Genomic DNA, 19,618 nt, shown 5'->3' with positions numbered 1-19,618 from the left:
GGTGGCATTTGACAACCTCTCATGTATACAGGCTGGTTGTCAGCAGATGACGAGCTGGTGTCTTCCGTTCAGCAGGCAGAGGGTGCGTCCTTCATTATTCGTCACGCTTTATGTTTGCAGGCCGCACCCTGAAGTCTGAACACTTTCACTTTCCTTGTTCATTAAAGTGTCTGAGAAAATGGAAAATCCGCAGATGTCCGTGGACGAAATGTTAAAGTATATCCATGACTTCAGCCTGGACGGCGGCGTGCACGGTAATCAGGGGTACCAGCGGGTGCTTCTTCAGCTGTTCGGCCTGATAGGATCTGGGAAGTCCTTGCTGATCAACTCCTGTAAGTACGTCCTGGAGGGAGGAGAATACGTCATGCACGCCAGCAATGAGCCCACTGGAGGCAGGAAGACGTACCAGCTCACCCCCAACATCACCATAGCGGACAACAGACCCATGAGAGACATTTTCCCCAAGGAATTACCCACAGTCTACGCTCAGCTCGGTGAGAATGTCCTATTCCAAGCTCCTGCTCTGCAGAAACTGCCCCTCCACCAAGTCATAGATGGGTGAGAACGTCCTGTCCCAGACTCCTGCCCCTCCACCAAGTCATAGATGGGTGAGAATGTCCTGTCCCAGACTCCTGCCCCTCCACCAAGTCATAGATGGGTGAGAATGTCCTGTCCCAGACTCCTGCCCCTCCACCAAGTCATAGATGGGTGAGAACGTCCTGTCCCAGACTCCTGCCCTTCCACCAAGTCATAGATGGGTGAGAACGTCCTGTCCCAGACTCCTGCCCCTCCACCAAGTCATAGATGGGTGATTTCGTCCTGTCCGAGACTCCTGCCCCTCCACCAAGTCATAGATGGGTGATTTTGTCCTGTCCGAGACTCCTGCCCTTCCACCAAGTCATAGATGGGTGAGAACGTCCTGTCCCAGACTCCTGCCCCTCCACCAAGTCATAGATGGGTGATTTCGTCCTGTCCCAGACTCCTGCCCTTCCACCAAGTCATAGATGGGTGAGAATGTCCTGTCCCAGACTCCCGCTCTCTACCAAGTCATAGATGGGTGATATCGTCCTGTCCCAGACTCCTGCCCTTCCACCAAGTCATAGATGGGTGATTTCGTCCTGTCCCAGACTCCCGCTCTCTACCAAGTCATAGATGGGTGAGAACGTCCTGTCCCAGACTCCCGCTCTCTACCAAGTCATAGATGGGTGACAACGTCCTGTCCCAGACTCCCGCTCTCTACCAAGTCATAGATGGGTGAGAACGTCCTGTCCCAGACTCCCGCTCTCTACCAAGTCATAGATGGGTGATATCGTCCTGTCCCAGACTCCTGCCCTTCCACCAAGTCATAGATGGGTGATTTCGTCCTGTCCCAGACTCCCGCTCTCTACCAAGTCATAGATGGGTGAGAACGTCCTGTCCCAGACTCCCGCTCTCTACCAAGTCATAGATGGGTGAGAACGTCCTGTCCCAGACTCCCGCTCTCTACCAAGTCATAGATGGGTGAGAACGTCCTGTCCCAGACTCCCGCTCTCTACCAAGTCATAGATGGGTGATATCGTCCTGTCCCAGACTCCTGCCCTTCCACCAAGTCATAGATGGGTGATTTCGTCCTGTCCCAGACTCCCGCTCTCTACCAAGTCATAGATGGGTGAGAACGTCCTGTCCCAGACTCCCGCTCTCTACCAAGTCATAGATGGGTGAGAACGTCCTGTCCCAGAAACCCGCTCTCTACCAAGTCATAGATGGGTGAGAAAGTCCTGTCCCAGACTCCCGCTCTCTACCAAGTCATAGATGGGTGAGAACGTCCTGTCCCAGACTCCTGCTCTTTACCAAGTCATAGATGGGTGAGAACGTCCTGTCCCAGACTCCTGCCCTTCCACCAAGTCACAGATGGGTGAGAACATCCTGTCCCAGACTCCTGCCCCTCTACCAAGTCACAGATGGGTGAGAACATCCTGTCCCAGACTCCTGCCCCTCTATCAAGTCATAGATGGGTGAGAATGTCCTGTCCCAGACTCCTGCTCTCTACAAAGTCTTAGATCGGTGAGAGCATCCCATTCCAGACTCCTGCCCGACTACCAAGTCATAGATGGGTGAGAACATCCTGTCCCAGATTCCTGCCCTCTACCAAGTCATAAGGGTGAGAACGTCCCATCCCAGACTCCTGCTCCCTGTCCCTCCACCAAGTCATAGATGGGTGAGAATGTCCTGTCCCAGACTCCTGCTCTCTGCAGCACCTGCCCCTCCACCAAGTCATACATGGGTGACATTCCCAGTCTTGGGGTATGTGCCCACGATTTGGAATATCAGCCTTTTGGATGAAGCATCCAAACTGCTGTGTTCTATGATAAAAGAACAGTGGATGGATTTATAGAGATCCCATGCCCACTGTGCTTATTTTTGACGCTGAGTAAACAGAATTGCGGTGCGGGATTATGAGCCCCACAACATGTCCATAATCTGCAGCTGAGACACGAGAATGTATTGGATGTGGTAAATCCGCATTGTTCAATAAACACATGCGGATTTATCTGTGTGATTCAACGGGGTTTGGACATGGTGAAAATATGCTGCGTCCAAAGCACTACTATTCCAGATGGTGGGCACATAGCCGCACATGTCCTGTAGTTCTTCTATCGATACTACAACGGTGGTACTGTGAGATCTGTGGACTCAGTCTTTTATTCTTTCCTTCTCAGGATCCTTCCTCCCCCTGGATGAAATGGTGGAAAAACTCAGGGAATATGAAGACCTGGTAGAGAAAGTGGAGGAGACGGATTTGGCTCCTAATTCCACAGACCTCATCGTTCCTGTGATGGTTCACTGGTAAATCCTGTGACATTACACTGGAAATCTCCGCTCCTGGGGAAGGGTGGGCACCATCACGCTGCTAGAGGGGCTCTCGTAATGGTCTCTGTTTTGGATGCCCACGTGTCAGTCTTTACTGTTGTTCTTGCATTCTGTTTAGTACTTCTCCAGTAACTCACATAGGTTTGTATAGAAAAATTTACTGAAAATTTTCCTGGATGAAAACTCATCATAGAAACGCCGCACGTTCCACACAAGTTCTGTATGACCTTAACGCTGCATTGACAGATCCAAATGTAGACAGCAAAGCAAGTTATTGGGGACAAGACCCAATTTCCCACAGTAAGATTTATTAGTTAATTTTATATTGTTATTTACAGTGGAGGATTACAGATCGAGGAGGATGCCACCGAGATACGTTCCTTCCTGCGAGGCTGTAGAACAATGACCGGTGAGTTACCGCAGAACACAAAAGCAGAAAAAGCAATAAAAGGATTGATTACAACACGTAGGATCATACAATCAGGTGACAGGCAAGAGGTAATGATACAATAACAGCTACTCCTGCTGGGGTACGACCACGGAGAACCGTCTGTGCTCATCTCCCCACTCCGGCACTCCCTTGTACAAGTTGTGAACATAGAATTCATGGAGCCCCATCACAACAGTCAATTTTACCACAGGATCCACCATTCACAATAGGTGATGTCACAGCTCACCTCCTCCTGTACAATGACTGATAACACCTCTATATACAGTAGATAACACAGGATCCACCATTCACAATAGGTGATATCACAGCTCACCTCCTCCTCCTGTACAATGACTGATAACACCTCTATATACAGTAGATAACACAGGATCCACCATTCACAATAGGTGATGTCACAGCTCTCCTCCTCCTCCTGTACAATGACTGATAACACCTCTATATACAGCTCATAACACAGGATGCACCATTCACAATAGGTGATGTCACAGCTCACCTCCTCCTCCTGTACAATGACTGATAACACCTCTATATACAGCAGATTACACAGGATCCACCATTCACAATAGGTGATATCACAGCTCACCTCCTCCTCCTGTACAATGACTGATAACACCTCTATATACAGTAGATAACACAGGATCCACCATACACAATAGGTGATGTCACAGCTCACCTCCTCCTCCTGTACAATGACTGATAACACCTCTATATACAGCAGATAACACAGGATTCACCATTCACAATAGGTGATATCACAGCTCACCTCCTCCTCCTGTACAATGACTGATACACCTCTATATACAGTAGATAACACAGGATCCACCATACACAATAGGTGATGTCACAGCTCACCTCCTCCTCCTGTACAATGACTGATAACACCTCTATATACAGCAGATAACACAGGATCCACCATTCACAATAGGTGATGTCACAGCTCACCTCCTCCTCCTGTACAATGACTGATAACACCTCTATATACAGTAGATAACACAGGATCCACCATTCACAATAGGTGATGTCACAGCTCACCTCCTCCTCCTGTACAATGACTGATAACATATCTATATACAGCAGATAACACAGGATCCACCATTCACAATAGGTGATGTCGCAGCTCACCTCCTCCTCCTGTACAATGACTGATAACACCTCTATATACAGCAGATAACACAGGATCCACCATTCACAACAGGTGATGTCACAGCTCACCTCCTCCTCCTGTACAATGACTGATAACACCTCCATATACAGCAGATAACACAGGATCCACCATTCACAATAGGTGATGTCACAGCTCACCTCCTCCTGTACAATGACTGATAACACCTCTATATACAGCAGATAACACAGGATTCACCATTCACAATAGGTGATATCACAGCTCACCTCCTCCTCCTGTACAATGACTGATAGCACCTCTATATACAGCAGATAACACAGGATCCACCATTCACAATAGGTGATGTCACAGCTCACCTCCTCCTCCTGTACAATGAATGATAGCACCTCTATATACAGTAGATAACACAGGATCCACCATTCACAATAGGTGATGTCACAGCTCACCTCCTCCTCCTGTACAATGACTGATAACACCTCTATATACAGTAGATAACACAGGATCCACCATTCACAATAGGTGATGTCACAGCTCACCTCCTCCTCCTGTACAATGACTGATAACATCTCTATATACAGTAGATAACACAGGATCCACCATTCACAATAGGTGATGTCACAGCTCACCTTCTCCTCCTGTACAATGACTGATAACACCTCTATATACAGTAGATAACACAGGATCCACCATTCACAATAGTTGGTCACAGCTCACCTCCTCCTGTACAATGACTGATAACACCACTATATACAGCAGATAACACAGGATCCACCATTCACAATAGGTGATGTCACAGCTCACCTCCTCCTGTACAATGACTGATAACACCTCTATATACAGCAGATAACACAGGATCCACCATTCACAATAGGTGATGTCACAGCTCACCTCCTCCTGTACAATGACTGATAACACCTCTATATACAGCAGATAACACAGGATTCACCATTCACAATAGGTGATGTCACAGCTCACCTCCTCCTCCTGTACAATGACTGATACAACTCTATATACAGTAGATAACACAGGATCCACCATTCACAATAGGTGATGTCACAGCTCACCTCCTCCTCCTGTACAATGACTGATACAACTCTATATACAGTAGATAACACAGGATCCACCATTCACTATAGGTGATGTCACAGCTCACCTCCTCCTCCTGTACAATGACTGATAACACCTCTATATACAGCAGATAACACAGGATCCACCATTCACAATAGGTGATGTCACGGCTCACCTCCTCCTCCTGTACAATGACTGATAACACCTCTATATACAGTAGATAACACAGGATCCACCATTCACAATAGGTGATGTCACAGCTCACCTCCTCCTCCTGTACAATGACTGATAACACCTCTATATACAGTAGATAACAGAGGATCCACCATTCACAATAGGTGATGTCACAGCTCACCTCCTCCTCCTGTACAATGACTGATAACACCTCTATATACAGCTGATAACACAGGATCCTCCATTCACAATAGGTGATGTCACAGCTCACCTCCTCCTCCTGTACAATGACTGATACACCTCGATATACAGTAGATAACACAGGATCCACCATTCACAATAGGTGATATCAAAGCTCACCTCCTCCTCCTGTACAATGACTGATACACCTCTATATACAGTAGATAACACAGGATCCACCATTCACAATAGGTGATGTCACAGCTCACCTCCTCCTGTATAATGACTGATAACACCTCTATATACAGTAGATAACACAGGATCCACCATTCACAATAGGTGATGTCACAGGTCACCTCCTCCTCCTGTACAATGACTGATAACACCTCTATATACAGCAGATAACAAAGAATCCACCATTCACAATAGGTGATGTCACAGCTCACCTCCTCCTCCTGTACAATGACTGATAACACCTCTATATACAGTAGATAACACAGGATCCACCATTCACAATAGGTGATGTCACAGCTCACCTCCTCCTCCTGTACAATGACTGATAACATATCTATATACAGCAGATAACACAGGATCCACCATTCACAATAGGTGATGTCGCAGCTCACCTCCTCCTCCTGTACAATGACTGATAACACCTCTATATACAGTAGATAACACAGGATCCACCATTCACTATAGGTGATGTCACAGCTCACCTCCTCCTCCTGTACAATGACTGATAACACCTCTATATACAGTAGATAACACAGGATCCACCATACACAATAGGTGATGTCACAGCTCACCTCCTCCTCCTGTACAATGACTGATAACACCTCTATATACAGCAGATAACACAGGATCCACCATTCACAATAGGTGATGTCACAGCTCACCTCCTCCTCCTGTACAATGACTGATAACACCTCTATATACAGTAGATAACACAGGATCCACCATTCACAATAGGTGATGTCACGGCTCACCTCCTCCTCCTGTACAATGACTAACACCTATATACAATAGATAACAGAGGATCCACCATTCACAATAGTTGGTCACAGCTCACCTCCTCCTCCTGTACAATGACTGAGAACACCTCTATATACAGTAGATAACACAGGATCCACCATTCACAATAGGTGATGTCACAGCTCACCTCCTCCTCCTGTACAATGACTGATACACCTCTATATACAGTAGATAACACAGGATCCACCATTCACAATAGGTGATATCAAAGCTCACCTCCTCCTCCTGTACAATGACTGATAACACCTCTATATACAGCAGATAACACAGGATCCACCATTCACAATAGGTGATGTCACAGCTCACCTCCTCCTGTACAATGACTGATAACACCTCTATATACAGTAGGTAACACAGGATCCACCATACACAATAGGTGATGTCACAGCTCACCTCCTCCTCCTGTACAATGACTGATAACACCTCTATATACAGTAGATAACAGAGGATCCACCATTCACAATAGTTGGTCACAGCTCACCTCCTCCTCCTGTACAATGACTGATAACACCTCTATATACAGTAGATAACACAGGATCCACCATTCACAATAGGTGGTGTCACAGCTCACCTCCTTCTGTACAATGACTGATAACACCTCTATATACAGTAGGTAACACAGGATCCACCATTTACAATAGGTGATGTCACAACTCACCTCCTCCTGTACAATGACTGATAACACCTCTATATACAGTAGATAACACAGGATCCACCATTCACAATAGATGATGTCACAGCTCACCTCCTCCTCCTGTACAATGACTGATAACACCTCTATATACAGTAGATAACACAGGATCCACCATTCACAATAGGTGATGTCTCAGCTCACCTGCTCCTCCTGTACAATGACTGATAACACCTCTATATACAGTAGATAACACAGGATCCACCATTTACAATAGGTGATATCACAACTCACCTCCTCCTGTACAATGACTGATAACACCTCTATATACAGTAGATAACACAGGATCCACCATTCACAATAGATGATGTCACAGCTCACCTCCTCCTCCTGTACAATGACTGATAACACCTCTATATACAGTAGATAACACAGGATCCACCATTCACAATAGATGATGTCACAGCTCACCTCCTCCTCCTGTACAATGACTGATAACACCTCTATATACAGTAGATAACACAGGATCCACCATTCACAATAGGTGATGTCTCAGCTCACCTGCTCCTCCTGTACAATGACTGATAACACCTCTATATACAGTAGATAACACAGGATCCACCATTTACAATAGGTGATATCACAGCTCACCTCCTCCTCCTGTACAATGACTGATAATACCTCTATATACAGTAGATAACACAGGATCCACCATTCACAATAGATGATGTCACAGCTCACCTCCTCCTGTACAATGACTGATAACACCTCTATATACAGTAGATAACACAGGATCCACCATTCACAATAGGTGATGTCACAGCTCACCTCCTCCTCCTGTACAATGACTAATATCATCTCTAAATACAGTAGATAACACAGGATCCACCATTCACAATAGGTGATGTCACAGCTCACCTCCTCCTGTACAATGACTGATAACACCTCTATATACAGCTGATAACACAGGATCCACCATTCACAATAGGCGATGTCACAGCTCACCCCATCCTCCTGTACAATGACTGATAACACCTCTATATACAGTAGATAACACAGGATCCACCATTTACAATAGGTGATGTCAAAGCTCACCTCCTCCTCCTGTACAATGACTGATAACACCTCTATATACAGTAGATAACACAGGATCCATCATTCACAATAGGTGATGTCACAGCTCACCTCCTCCTCCTGTACAATGACTGATAACACCTCTAAATACAGTAGCTAACACAGGATCCTCCATTCACAATAGGTGATGTCACAGCTCACCTCCTCCTGTACAATGACTGATAACACCACTATATACAGTAGATAACACAGGATCCACCATTCACAATAGGGGATGTCACAGCTCACCTCCTCCTCCTGTACAATGACTGATAACACCTCTATATACAGCTGATAACACAGGATCCACCATTCACAATAGGCGATGTCACAGCTCACCCCCTCCTCCTGTACAATGACTGATAACACCTCTATATACAGTAGATAACACAGGATCCACCATTTACAATAGGTGATGTCAAAGCTCACCTCCTCCTCCTGTACAATGACTGATAACACCTCTATATACAGTAGATAACACAGGATCCATCATTCACAATAGGTGATGTCACAGCTCACCTCCTCCTCCTGTACAATGACTGATAACACCTCTAAATACAGTAGCTAACACAGGATCCTCCATTCACAATAGGTGATGTCACAGCTCACCTCCTCCTGTACAATGACTGATAACACCACTATATACAGTAGATAACACAGGATCCACCATTCACAATAGGTGATGTCACAGCTCACCTCCTCCTCCTGTACAATGACTGATAACACCTCTATATACAGCTGATAACACAGGATCCACCATTTACAATAGGTGATGTCACAGCTCACCTCCTCCTGTACAATGACTGATAACACCTCTATATACAGTAGATAACACAGGATCCATCATTCACAATAGGTGATGTCACAGCTCACCTCCTCCTCCTGTACAATGACTGATAACACCTCTAAATACAGTAGATAACACAGGATCCACCATTCACAATAGGGGATGTCACAGCTCACCTCCTCCTCCTGTACAATGACTGATAACACCTCTATATACAGTAGATAACACAGGATCCATCATTCACAATAGGGGATGTCACAGCTCACCTCCTCCTCCTGTACAATGACTGATAACACCTCTATATACAGCTGATAACACAGGATCCACCATTTACAATAGGTGATGTCACAGCTCACCTCCTCCTGTACAATGACTGATAACACCTCTATATACAGTAGATAACACAGGATCCACCATTCACAATAGGTGATGTCACAGCTCACCTGCTCTCACATGAGGTCATTTTATCATATTCTTCTTAAGGATAATCTGGTAAACAGGTGATTTTAAAAGAAACCTTACCTGTGAAGATGAGCACAGTCCTGAGAAATCAGCCAATGTCTCCCGCATCCACCGCTCTGTATCGAGCTCAGTATCTGACAGCTGGGTACTGATGACGTCAGTGGGCGATTGTCAGGAAATAGGAAGGAGTCCTTATTACTTCCATTACACATACAGAGCTCTCAGCTGCAGTTTCGTCTGCCTGCCACACAAGGCTGGAATTCTAAGCCACTCTCCCTCCCCGCTATATGGTGGTAATGTGAGACCAGCTGCCAACTCCACTGAGGAATTTTTATGGCTTCAAAGTGAAAGTACAAGTAGAAGCACATGGAGAAAACCCAGGTTTCTTTGTCCTTGCAAATGTAAACATCATAGCAGCGATTAATGATAGAAGTGGAACAAATACATTTCTGACATGGGCTTCAGTAGAACTATCAGCCAGTGAGTTTTCTCGGTTCCAGAACCAGCACAATTGAGAAACGGATCACTTTGGAACTGGTTCACCCAGCTTCCCCATGTCTATACTTAAACAAATCCCTATGGCATGCTGAGCATAACGACACAGGTGTCATCTTTCTATGAGGTTCCTACGCCAGATGTGGGATGATGGTTTTTCAGAATGCTAAGAAAGGGGAGAATCCAGCCTCTGAGTAAGGTCACCACAGGGGGTGTGCCTTTGTTTTGGGCTGGGAAATAACTGATTGGTACATCAGTCTTCACATGTCTTTTGTCCGGGGCCTAGCTGCTATAAAGGGGTGATGCATCTGGATATATGCTCGTCCTTCCCCCACAGCACACGGTCGGCCATAAGATAAGATGACATAATGAAATGTAAGTGTTCTTTTCAACTTTAATCCCATTTTATTTATAATTGTTCAGTACATATGATATTTGTCTTCTTTATAATATCTTTTTATACTTTGTAAACACTGCCTACCTTTTTGGAGTAAAATATATAAAATTACTAGCTTTGTCTCTTCATGCTCTACAACGTAGTCACATCCTCTGAAGTGAATTACGCTACTGATCTGGGTTGGCTCCAGACCCGTTAATAATTAAGAAATCGGAGCTGGTGGCAGCAAATTTGTCCTGTGCGTTGGTAGGCTTTGTAGCGACAGCGGAGTTGATAATTATTGTTCCGCGCCTGAGTGGGAGTAGCTATATCGCCCTCGCTGCAGCGTTCCCATTAAGCTAGTACAAAATAAGGCAGCCTTTCTGGCGACTAATTACCCTAGGTGCAGTACCTAATCAATTGTAATCCTTCTATTTGTAATTGTAATGTACACACGATTTTGTCTCCTATATATCTTTTTATACTTTGTTAATACTACCTACCTTTTTTTTAAGTAAAATATATAATTTACCAGCTTGTCTCTCCCTGCTCTATAAATGAACTGTCGCGTCCTCTGAAGTGAATTACGCTGATTTGGGTTGGCTCCGGACCCGTGAAAGGGAACCTGTCTGTTGTGAATTCTGTGGCTGAATTCACTCCTGTGGTCACAAGTGGTACTGCAGCTTCTGAGCTTCCTCCCTCAGGTGTTCTGGTGAGCTCGTTAGCTGCTTCGTTACTTAACTCCACCTGATGCTGCTATCCTTGCTCCTTGTCAATGTTCCAGTGTTGGATCTGAGCTTCTCCTGATTGTTCCTGTGACCTGCTGCTCTGTATAGCTAAGTGCTTTTTTGCTATTTTGTTGCTTTTTTTCTGTCCAGCTTGTCTTTTGTTTCGCTGGAAGCTCTGAGACGCAAAGGGTGTACCGCCGTGCCGTTAGTTCGGCACGGTGGGTCTTTTTTGCCCCCTTTGCGTGGTTTTTGCTTTAGGGTTTTTTGTAGACTGCAAAGTTCGCTTTACTGTCCTCACTGTCTAAGAATATCGGGCCCCACTTTGCTGAATCTATTTCATCCCTACGTTTTGTCTTTTCATCTTACTCACAGTCATTATATGTGGGGGGCTGCCTTTTCCTTTGGGGTATTTCTCTGGGGCAAGTCAGGCCTATTTTTCTATCTTCAGGCTAGCTAGTTTCTTAGGCTGTGCCGAGTTGCATAGGTAGTTGTTAGGCGCAATCCACAGCCGCTTTTAGTTGTGTTTAGGATAGGATCAGGTGTGCAGTCTACAGAGTTTCCACGTCTCAGAGCTCGTTCTTTTGTTTTTGGGTATTTGTCAGATCACTGTGTGCGCTCTGATCGCTAGGCACACTGTGTCTCTGGATTGCCTTCATAACACCTTTCATTAGCAAACATAACAGTACAAGGAGCCAAACTAATGATTCTCAATAGAGGGAAAGAAAAAGTTCTGACATCATCTTTTTTTTTTCTGCTCTGTGTTCACTTTTTTTTTTTCCCCTAGACATTTGGGTGATTCTGGACACAGGTGTGGACATGGATATTCAGGGTCTGTGCTCTTCAATGGATAATCTCGTTATAAATGTACAAAAGATTCAAGATACTATTGATCAGAAATCTATGTTAGAACCAAGAATTCCTATTCCTGATTTGTTTTTTGGAGATAGAACTAAGTTTCTAAGTTTCAAAAATAATTGTAAGCTATTTCTGGCCTTGAAACCTCATTCTTCTGGTAATCCTATTCAACAGGTTTTGATTATTATTTCTTTTTTGCGCGGCGACCCACAGGACTGGGCGTTTTCTCTTGCGCCAGGAGACCCTGCATTGAGTAGTGTCGATGCGTTTTTCCTGGCGCTCGGATTACTGTACGATGAGCCTAATTCAGTGGATCAGGCTGAGAAAAATTTGCTGGCTTTGTGCCAGGGTCAGGATGATATAGAAGTATATTGTCAGAAATTTAGGAAATGGTCAGTACTCACTCAGTGGAATGAATCTGCGCTGGCAGCTTTGTTCAGAAAGGGTCTCTCTGAGGCTCTTAAGGATGTCATGGTGGGATTTCCTATGCCTGCTGGTTTGAATGAGTCTTTGTCTTTGGCCATTCAGATCGGTCGACGCTTGCGCGAGCGTAAATCTGTGCACCATTTGGCGGTATTGCCTGAGGTTAAACCTGAGCCTATGCAGTGCGATAGGACTATGACCAGAGTTGAACGGCAGGAATACAGACGTCTGAATGGGCTGTGTTTCTACTGTGGTGATTCCACTCATGCTATTTCTGATTGTCCTAAGCGCACTAAGCGGTCCGCTAGGTCTGCCGTCATTGGTACTGTACAGTCCAAATTCCTTCTGTCCATTACCTTGATATGCTCTTTGTCGTCGTTTTCTGTCATGGCGTTTGTGGATTCAGGCGCTGCCCTGAATCTGATGGATTTGGATTATGCTAAACGTTGTGGGTTTTTCTTGGAGCCTTTGCGGTGTCCTATTCCATTGAGAGGAATTGATGCTACACCTTTGGCCAAGAATAAACCTCAATACTGGGCCCAGCTGACCATGTGCATGGCTCCTGCACATCAGGAAGTTATTCGCTTTCTGGTGCTACATAATCTGCATGATGTGGTCGTGTTGGGGTTGCCATGGCTACAAACCCATAATCCAGTATTGGATTGGAATTCCATGTCGGTATCCAGCTGGGGTTGTCAGGGAGTACATGGTGATGTTCCATTTTTGTCGATTTCGTCATCCACCCCTTCTGAGGTCCCAGAGTTCTTGTCTGATTATCAGGATGTATTTGAAGAGCCCAAGTCCGATGCCCTACCTCCGCATAGGAATTGTGATTGTGCTATCAATTTGATTCCTGGTAGTAAATTCCCTAAAGGTCGATTATTTAATTTATCCGTGCCCGAACACGCCGCTATGCGCAGTTATGTGAAGGAATCCCTGGAGAAGGGACATATTCGCCCATCGTCATCACCACTGGGAGCAGGGTTCTTCTTTGTAGCCAAGAAGGATGGTTCGCTGAGACCGTGTATTGATTACCGCCTTCTTAATAAGATCACTGTTAAATTTCAGTATCCCTTGCCATTGTTATCTGACTTGTTTGCTCGGATTAAGGGGGCTAGTTGGTTCACTAAGATAGATCTTCGTGGTGCGTATAATCTGGTGAGAATCAGGCAAGGAGATGAATGGAAAACTGCATTCAATACGCCCGAGGGTCATTTTGAGTATCTAGTGATGCCGTTCGGACTTGCCAATGCTCCATCTGTGTTTCAGTCTTTTATGCATGACATCTTCCGTGAGTATCTGGATAAATTCCTGATTGTTTACTTGGATGACATTTTGATCTTCTCAGATGATTGGGAGTCTCATGTGAAGCAGGTCAGAATGGTTTTTCAGGTCCTGCGTGCTAATTCTTTGTTTGTGAAGGGATCAAAGTGTCTCTTCGGTGTGCAGAAAGTTTCATTTTTGGGGTTCATCTTTTCCCCTTCTACTATCGAGATGGATCCAGTTAAGGTCCAAGCCATCCAGGATTGGATTCAGCCGACATCTCTGAAAAGTCTGCAAAAGTTCCTGGGCTTTGCTAATTTTTATCGTCGCTTCATCTGTAATTTTTCTAGCATTGCCAAACCATTGACCGATTTGACCAAGAAGGGTGCTGATTTGGTTAATTGGTCTTCTGCTGCTGTGGAAGCTTTTCAGGAGTTGAAGCGTTGTTTTTGTTCTGCCCCTGTGTTGTGTCAGCCAGATGTTTCTCTTCCGTTCCAGGTCGAGGTGGATGCTTCTGAGATTGGAGCAGGGGCGGTTTTGTCACAGAGAGGTTCTGATTGCTCAGTGATGAAACCATGTGCTTTCTTTTCCAGGAAGTTTTCGCCCGCTGAGCGTAATTATGATGTGGGCAACCGAGAGTTGCTGGCCATGAAGTGGGCATTCGAGGAGTGGCGTCATTGGCTTGAAGGAGCTAAGCATCGCGTGGTGGTATTGACTGATCATAAGAACTTGACTTATCTCGAGTCTGCCAAGCGCTTGAATCCTAGACAGGCCCGTTGGTCGTTATTTTTTGCCCGCTTCGACTTTGTGATTTCGTACCTTCCGGGTTCTAAAAATGTGAAGGCGGATGCTCTGTCTAGGAGTTTTGTGCCCGACTCTCCGGGTTTATCTGAGCCAGCGGGTATCCTCAAGGAAGGAGTCATTGTGTCTGCCATCTCCCCTGATTTGCGGCGGGTGCTGCAAAAATTTCAGGCGAATAAACCTGATCGTTGTCCAGCGGAGAAACTGTTCGTCCCCGATAGGTGGACTAATAAACTTATCTCTGAACTTCATTGTTCGGTGTTGGCTGGTCATCCTGGAATCTTTGGTACCAGAGAGTTAGTGGCTAGATCCTTCTGGTGGCCATCTCTGTCACGGGATGTACGTACTTTTGTGCAGTCCTGTGGGATTTGTGCTAGGGCTAAGCCCTGCTGTTCTCGTGCCAGTGGGTTGCTTTTGCCCTTGCCGGTCCCAAAGAGGCCTTGGACACATATTTCGATGGATTTCATTTCTGACCTTCCCGTTTCTCAAAAGATGTCAGTCATTTGGGTGGTCTGTGATCGCTTTTCTAAAATGGTCCATCTGGTGCCCTTGGCTAAATTGCCTTCCTCCTCTGATTTGGTACCTTTGTTCTTTCAGCATGTGGTTCGGTTGCATGGCATTCCTGAGAATATTGTTTCTGACAGAGGTTCCCAGTTTGTTTCAAGGTTTTGGCGAGCCTTTTGTGGTAGGATGGGCATTGACCTATCCTTTTCCTCGGCTTTCCATCCTCAGACTAATGGCCAGACCGAACGAACCAATCAGACCTTGGAAACATATCTGAGATGTTTTGTTTCTGCAGACCAGGATGATTGGGTGTCCTTTTTGCCGTTGGCTGAGTTCGCCCTTAATAATCGGGCCAGCTCGGCTACCTTGGTTTCTCCATTTTTTTGCAATTCTGGGTTCCATCCTCGTTTCTCTTCAGGACAGGTTGAGTCTTCGGACTGTCCTGGTGTGGATTCTGTGGTGGACAGGTTGCAGCAGATCTGGACTCAGGTAGTAGACAATTTGACCTTGTCCCAGGAGAAGGCTCAACTTTTCGCTAATCGCAGACGCCGTGTGGGTCCCCGACTTCGTGTTGGGGATCTGGTTTGGTTATCTTCTCGTCATATTCCTATGAAGGTTTCCTCTCCTAAATTTAAACCTCGTTTTATTGGTCCGTATAGGATTTCTGAGGTTCTCAATCCTGTGTCTTTTCGTCTGACCCTCCCAGACTCCTTTTCCATACATAATGTATTCCATAGGTCGTTGTTGCGGAGATACGTGGCACCTATGGTTCCTTCTGTTGAGCCTCCTGCCCCGGTTTTGGTGGAGGGGGAATTGGAGTATATTGTGGAGAAGATTTTGGATTCTCGTGTTTCTAGACGGAAACTCCAGTATCTGGTTAAATGGAAGGGTTATGCTCAGGAAGATAATTCCTGGGTTTTTGCCTCTGATGTTCATGCTCCCGATCTTGTTCGTGCCTTTCATGCGGCTCATCCTGGTCGGCCTGGGGGCTCTGGTGAGGGTTCGGTGACCCCTCCTCAAGGGGGGGGTACTGTTGTGAATTCTGTGGCTGAATTCACTCCTGTGGTCACAAGTGGTACTGCAGCTTCTGAGCTTCCTCCCTCAGGTGTTCTGGTGAGCTCGTTAGCTGCTTCGTTACTTAACTCCACCTGATGCTGCTATCCTTGCTCCTTGTCAATGTTCCAGTGTTGGATCTGAGCTTCTCCTGATTGTTCCTGTGACCTGCTGCTCTGTATAGCTAAGTGCTTTTTTGCTATTTTGTTGCTTTTTTTCTGTCCAGCTTGTCTTTTGTTTCGCTGGAAGCTCTGAGACGCAAAGGGTGTACCGCCGTGCCGTTAGTTCGGCACGGTGGGTCTTTTTTGCCCCCTTTGCGTGGTTTTTGCTTTAGGGTTTTTTGTAGACTGCAAAGTTCGCTTTACTGTCCTCACTCTGTCTAAGAATATCGGGCCCCACTTTGCTGAATCTATTTCATCCCTACGTTTTGTCTTTTCATCTTACTCACAGTCATTATATGTGGGGCGCTGCCTTTTCCTTTGGGGTATTTCTCTGGGGCAAGTCAGGCCTATTTTTCTATCTTCAGGCTAGCTAGTTTCTTAGGCTGTGCCGAGTTGCATAGGTAGTTGCTAGGCGCAATCCACAGCCGCTTTTAGTTGTGTTTAGGATAGGATCAGGTGTGCAGTCTACAGAGTTTCCACGTCTCAGAGCTCGTTCTTTTGTTTTTGGGTATTTGTCAGATCACTGTGTGCGCTCTGATCGCTAGGCACACTGTGTCTCTGGATTGCCTTCATAACACCTTTCATTAGCACACATAACACCTGTCACCCCCAAAATCGAAGATGAGCTAAGCCCACCAGCATCAGGGGCTTATCTACAGCATTCTGTAATGCTGTAGATAAGCCCCGATGTATCCCGATAGGTGAGAAAAAGAGGTTAGATTATACTCACCCAGGGGCGGTCCTGCTGTGGTCCAGGTCCAATGGGCGTCGCGGTCCGGGGCCTCCCATCTTCTTACGAAGACGTCCTCTTCTTGCATTCACGTTGCGGCGTCGGCGCACTTTGTCTACCCTGTTGAGGGCAGAGCAAAGTACTGCAGTGCGCAGGCGCCTGTAAAGGTCAGAGAGGCCCGGCACCTGTGCACTGCAGTACTTTGCTCTGCCCCCAACACACTTGGTGTGAGTGGTGATGATAAAGATATCTTCCCCATTAACCATGACATATTGGTGGCTGCGCGGTGGGATTCCTGACATATACCGGGTCACTTCTTGTCTTCTCGCAGGTATCTCCCCCATAATTATCATTACTCACAAGAACAATCCGTGTGCAGAGGAGATAGAAAGACGATTCCGACTGGCAGGTGCGGAGCAGGTAGTGCTGGTAGAAAACTACACCAAGAAAGACCACCTGCGGACCCTCGGCAAGGACTCCGCTATCCTGACGTTCCTATACCATGCTCTGCAGGACGTCACCTTCCGGATGTCAGAGCGGCACCACGTTGTAAGAGAAAGAGCCGAGCGCAAAAAGTTCCTGATCAAGTACATGCACCACATGGTGCTGGACAGGGAGATCGAGGAACTGAGGCGACAAACAGGACTAGCCGATAACGGCAATCAGCGCCACGTCCGCCATTACAAATCGTAGAGGGATCGTCTCCCCTTCTTACAATGAATAAAACAGTGAAGAGCTTGTAAAAATAAGAATCATTAAAAGGTTCTGAAGAATGAAAGTCATGTTAATTGTTACCGTTTACTGCTCATTGCCTAAGTTACCGACCACCACTGCCGTCTTATCAGCGGAGGCCGGTCTCCCAGGCAATAAGTGCGTGGCTTACAGGCCTTTTCTTTTGAGCTTGTAAGCGCTACTCTGACGCTTTCGTCAGATCTCCTGTGCTCCTCCGGTATAGCAGAGGCAAAGCTGCGGAGGTCGGGTCAGCAGTGAGACCAACCATGCTGCTGGGGTGAACGGTCAATCACAATGGCAGCAGGGAGCCGAGGAGGAGATGGAAGATGAGCAATCCCTCTAACTGGAGCACTGGATCCACAGCACGCTATGTAAGGGCTGATTATTTCGGTACAATCTGTTGCCTTTTTCCATCATGGTGAACGACGGTGTTTTCAGCTCTCTATGGCGGTATTGTCTGTGTGGCTGTATTACCTATGTTTGCAGTGTAGGGCGGTATTATCTGTGTGGCTGTACTACCTATGTTTGCAGTGTAGGGCGGTATTATCTGTGTGGCTGTATTACCTATGTTTGCAGTGTAGGGCGGTATTATCTGTATTACCTATGTTTGCAGTGTAGGGCGGAGTTATCTGTGTGGCAGTATTACCTATGTTTGCAGTGTAGGGCGGTATTATCTGTCTGGTTGTATTACCTATGTTTGCAGTGTAGGGCGGTATTATCTGTGTGGTTGTATTACCTATGTTTGCAGTGTATGGCGGTATTATCTGTGTGGCTGTATTACCTATGTTTGCAGTGTAGGGCGGTATTATCTGTGTGGCAGTATTACCTATATTTGCAGTGTAGGGCGGTATTATCTGTGTGGCTGAATTACCTATGTTTGCAGTGTATGGCGGTATTATCTGTGTGGCAGTATTACCTATGTTTGCAGTGTAGGGCGGTATTATCTGTGTGGCTGTATTACCTATGTTTGCAGTGTAGGGCGGTATTATCTGTGTGGCTGTATTACCTATGTTTGCAGTGTATGGCGGTATTATCTGTATTACCTATGTTTGCAGTGTAGGGCGGAGTTATCTGTGTGGCAGTATTACCTATGTTTGCAGTGTAGGGCGGTATTATCTGTCTGGTTGTATTACCTATGTTTGCAGTGTAGGGCGGTATTATCTGTGTGGTTGTATTACCTATGTTTGCAGTGTATGGCGGTATTATCTGTGTGGCTGTATTACCTATGTTTGCAGTGTAGGGCGGTATTATCTGTGTGGCAGTATTACCTATGTTTGCAGTGTAGGGCGGTATTATCTGTGTGGCTGTATTACCTATGTTTGCAGTGTATGGCGGTATTATCTGTGTGGCAGTATTACCTATGTTTGCAGTACATGGCGGTATTATCTGTGTGGCTGTATTACCTGTATGCAGTGTATGGCGGTATTATCTGTGTGGCAGTATTACCTATGTTTGCAGTGTAGGGCGGTATTATCTGTGTGGCTGTATTACCTGTATGCAGTGTATGGCGGTATTATCTGTGTGGCAGTATTACCTATGTTTGCAGTGTATGGCGGTATTATCTGTGTGGCAGTATTACCTATGTTTGCAGTGTAGGGCGGTATTATCTGTGTGGCTGTATTACCT

At 45.9% G+C, this 19,618-nt stretch overlaps 1 protein-coding gene and 1 long non-coding RNA gene across 2 annotated transcripts; one reads left to right on the top strand and one right to left on the bottom strand.

Moving 5' to 3' along the window:
* The first annotated feature begins 109 nt into the window (after nt 1–109).
* On the top strand, nt 110–18,038 carry LOC138645658 (uncharacterized). The gene is made up of 4 exons (XM_069735107.1): nt 110–494; nt 2,700–2,826; nt 3,189–3,259; nt 17,592–18,038. Exons 1-4 carry the CDS (start codon nt 179–181, stop codon nt 17,951–17,953), a joined length of 876 nt encoding a protein of 291 aa, XP_069591208.1. The 5' UTR covers nt 110–178; the 3' UTR covers nt 17,954–18,038.
* Nucleotides 5,077–6,659, bottom strand: LOC138646053 (uncharacterized). The gene is made up of 3 exons (XR_011314823.1): nt 6,593–6,659; nt 5,938–5,966; nt 5,077–5,138 (listed from the first exon to the last, which is right to left on the bottom strand). It is a non-coding gene; the product is annotated as an uncharacterized lncRNA (long non-coding RNA).
* Nucleotides 18,039–19,618: the final 1,580 nt, after the last annotated feature.

The sequence above is a fragment of the Ranitomeya imitator genome, chromosome 7 (genome assembly GCF_032444005.1).
Source record: "Ranitomeya imitator isolate aRanImi1 chromosome 7, aRanImi1.pri, whole genome shotgun sequence".
In the NCBI taxonomy this organism is placed as follows: Eukaryota; Metazoa; Chordata; class Amphibia; order Anura; family Dendrobatidae; genus Ranitomeya; species Ranitomeya imitator.
This window is presented reverse-complemented; position numbering and strand designations above follow the sequence as displayed.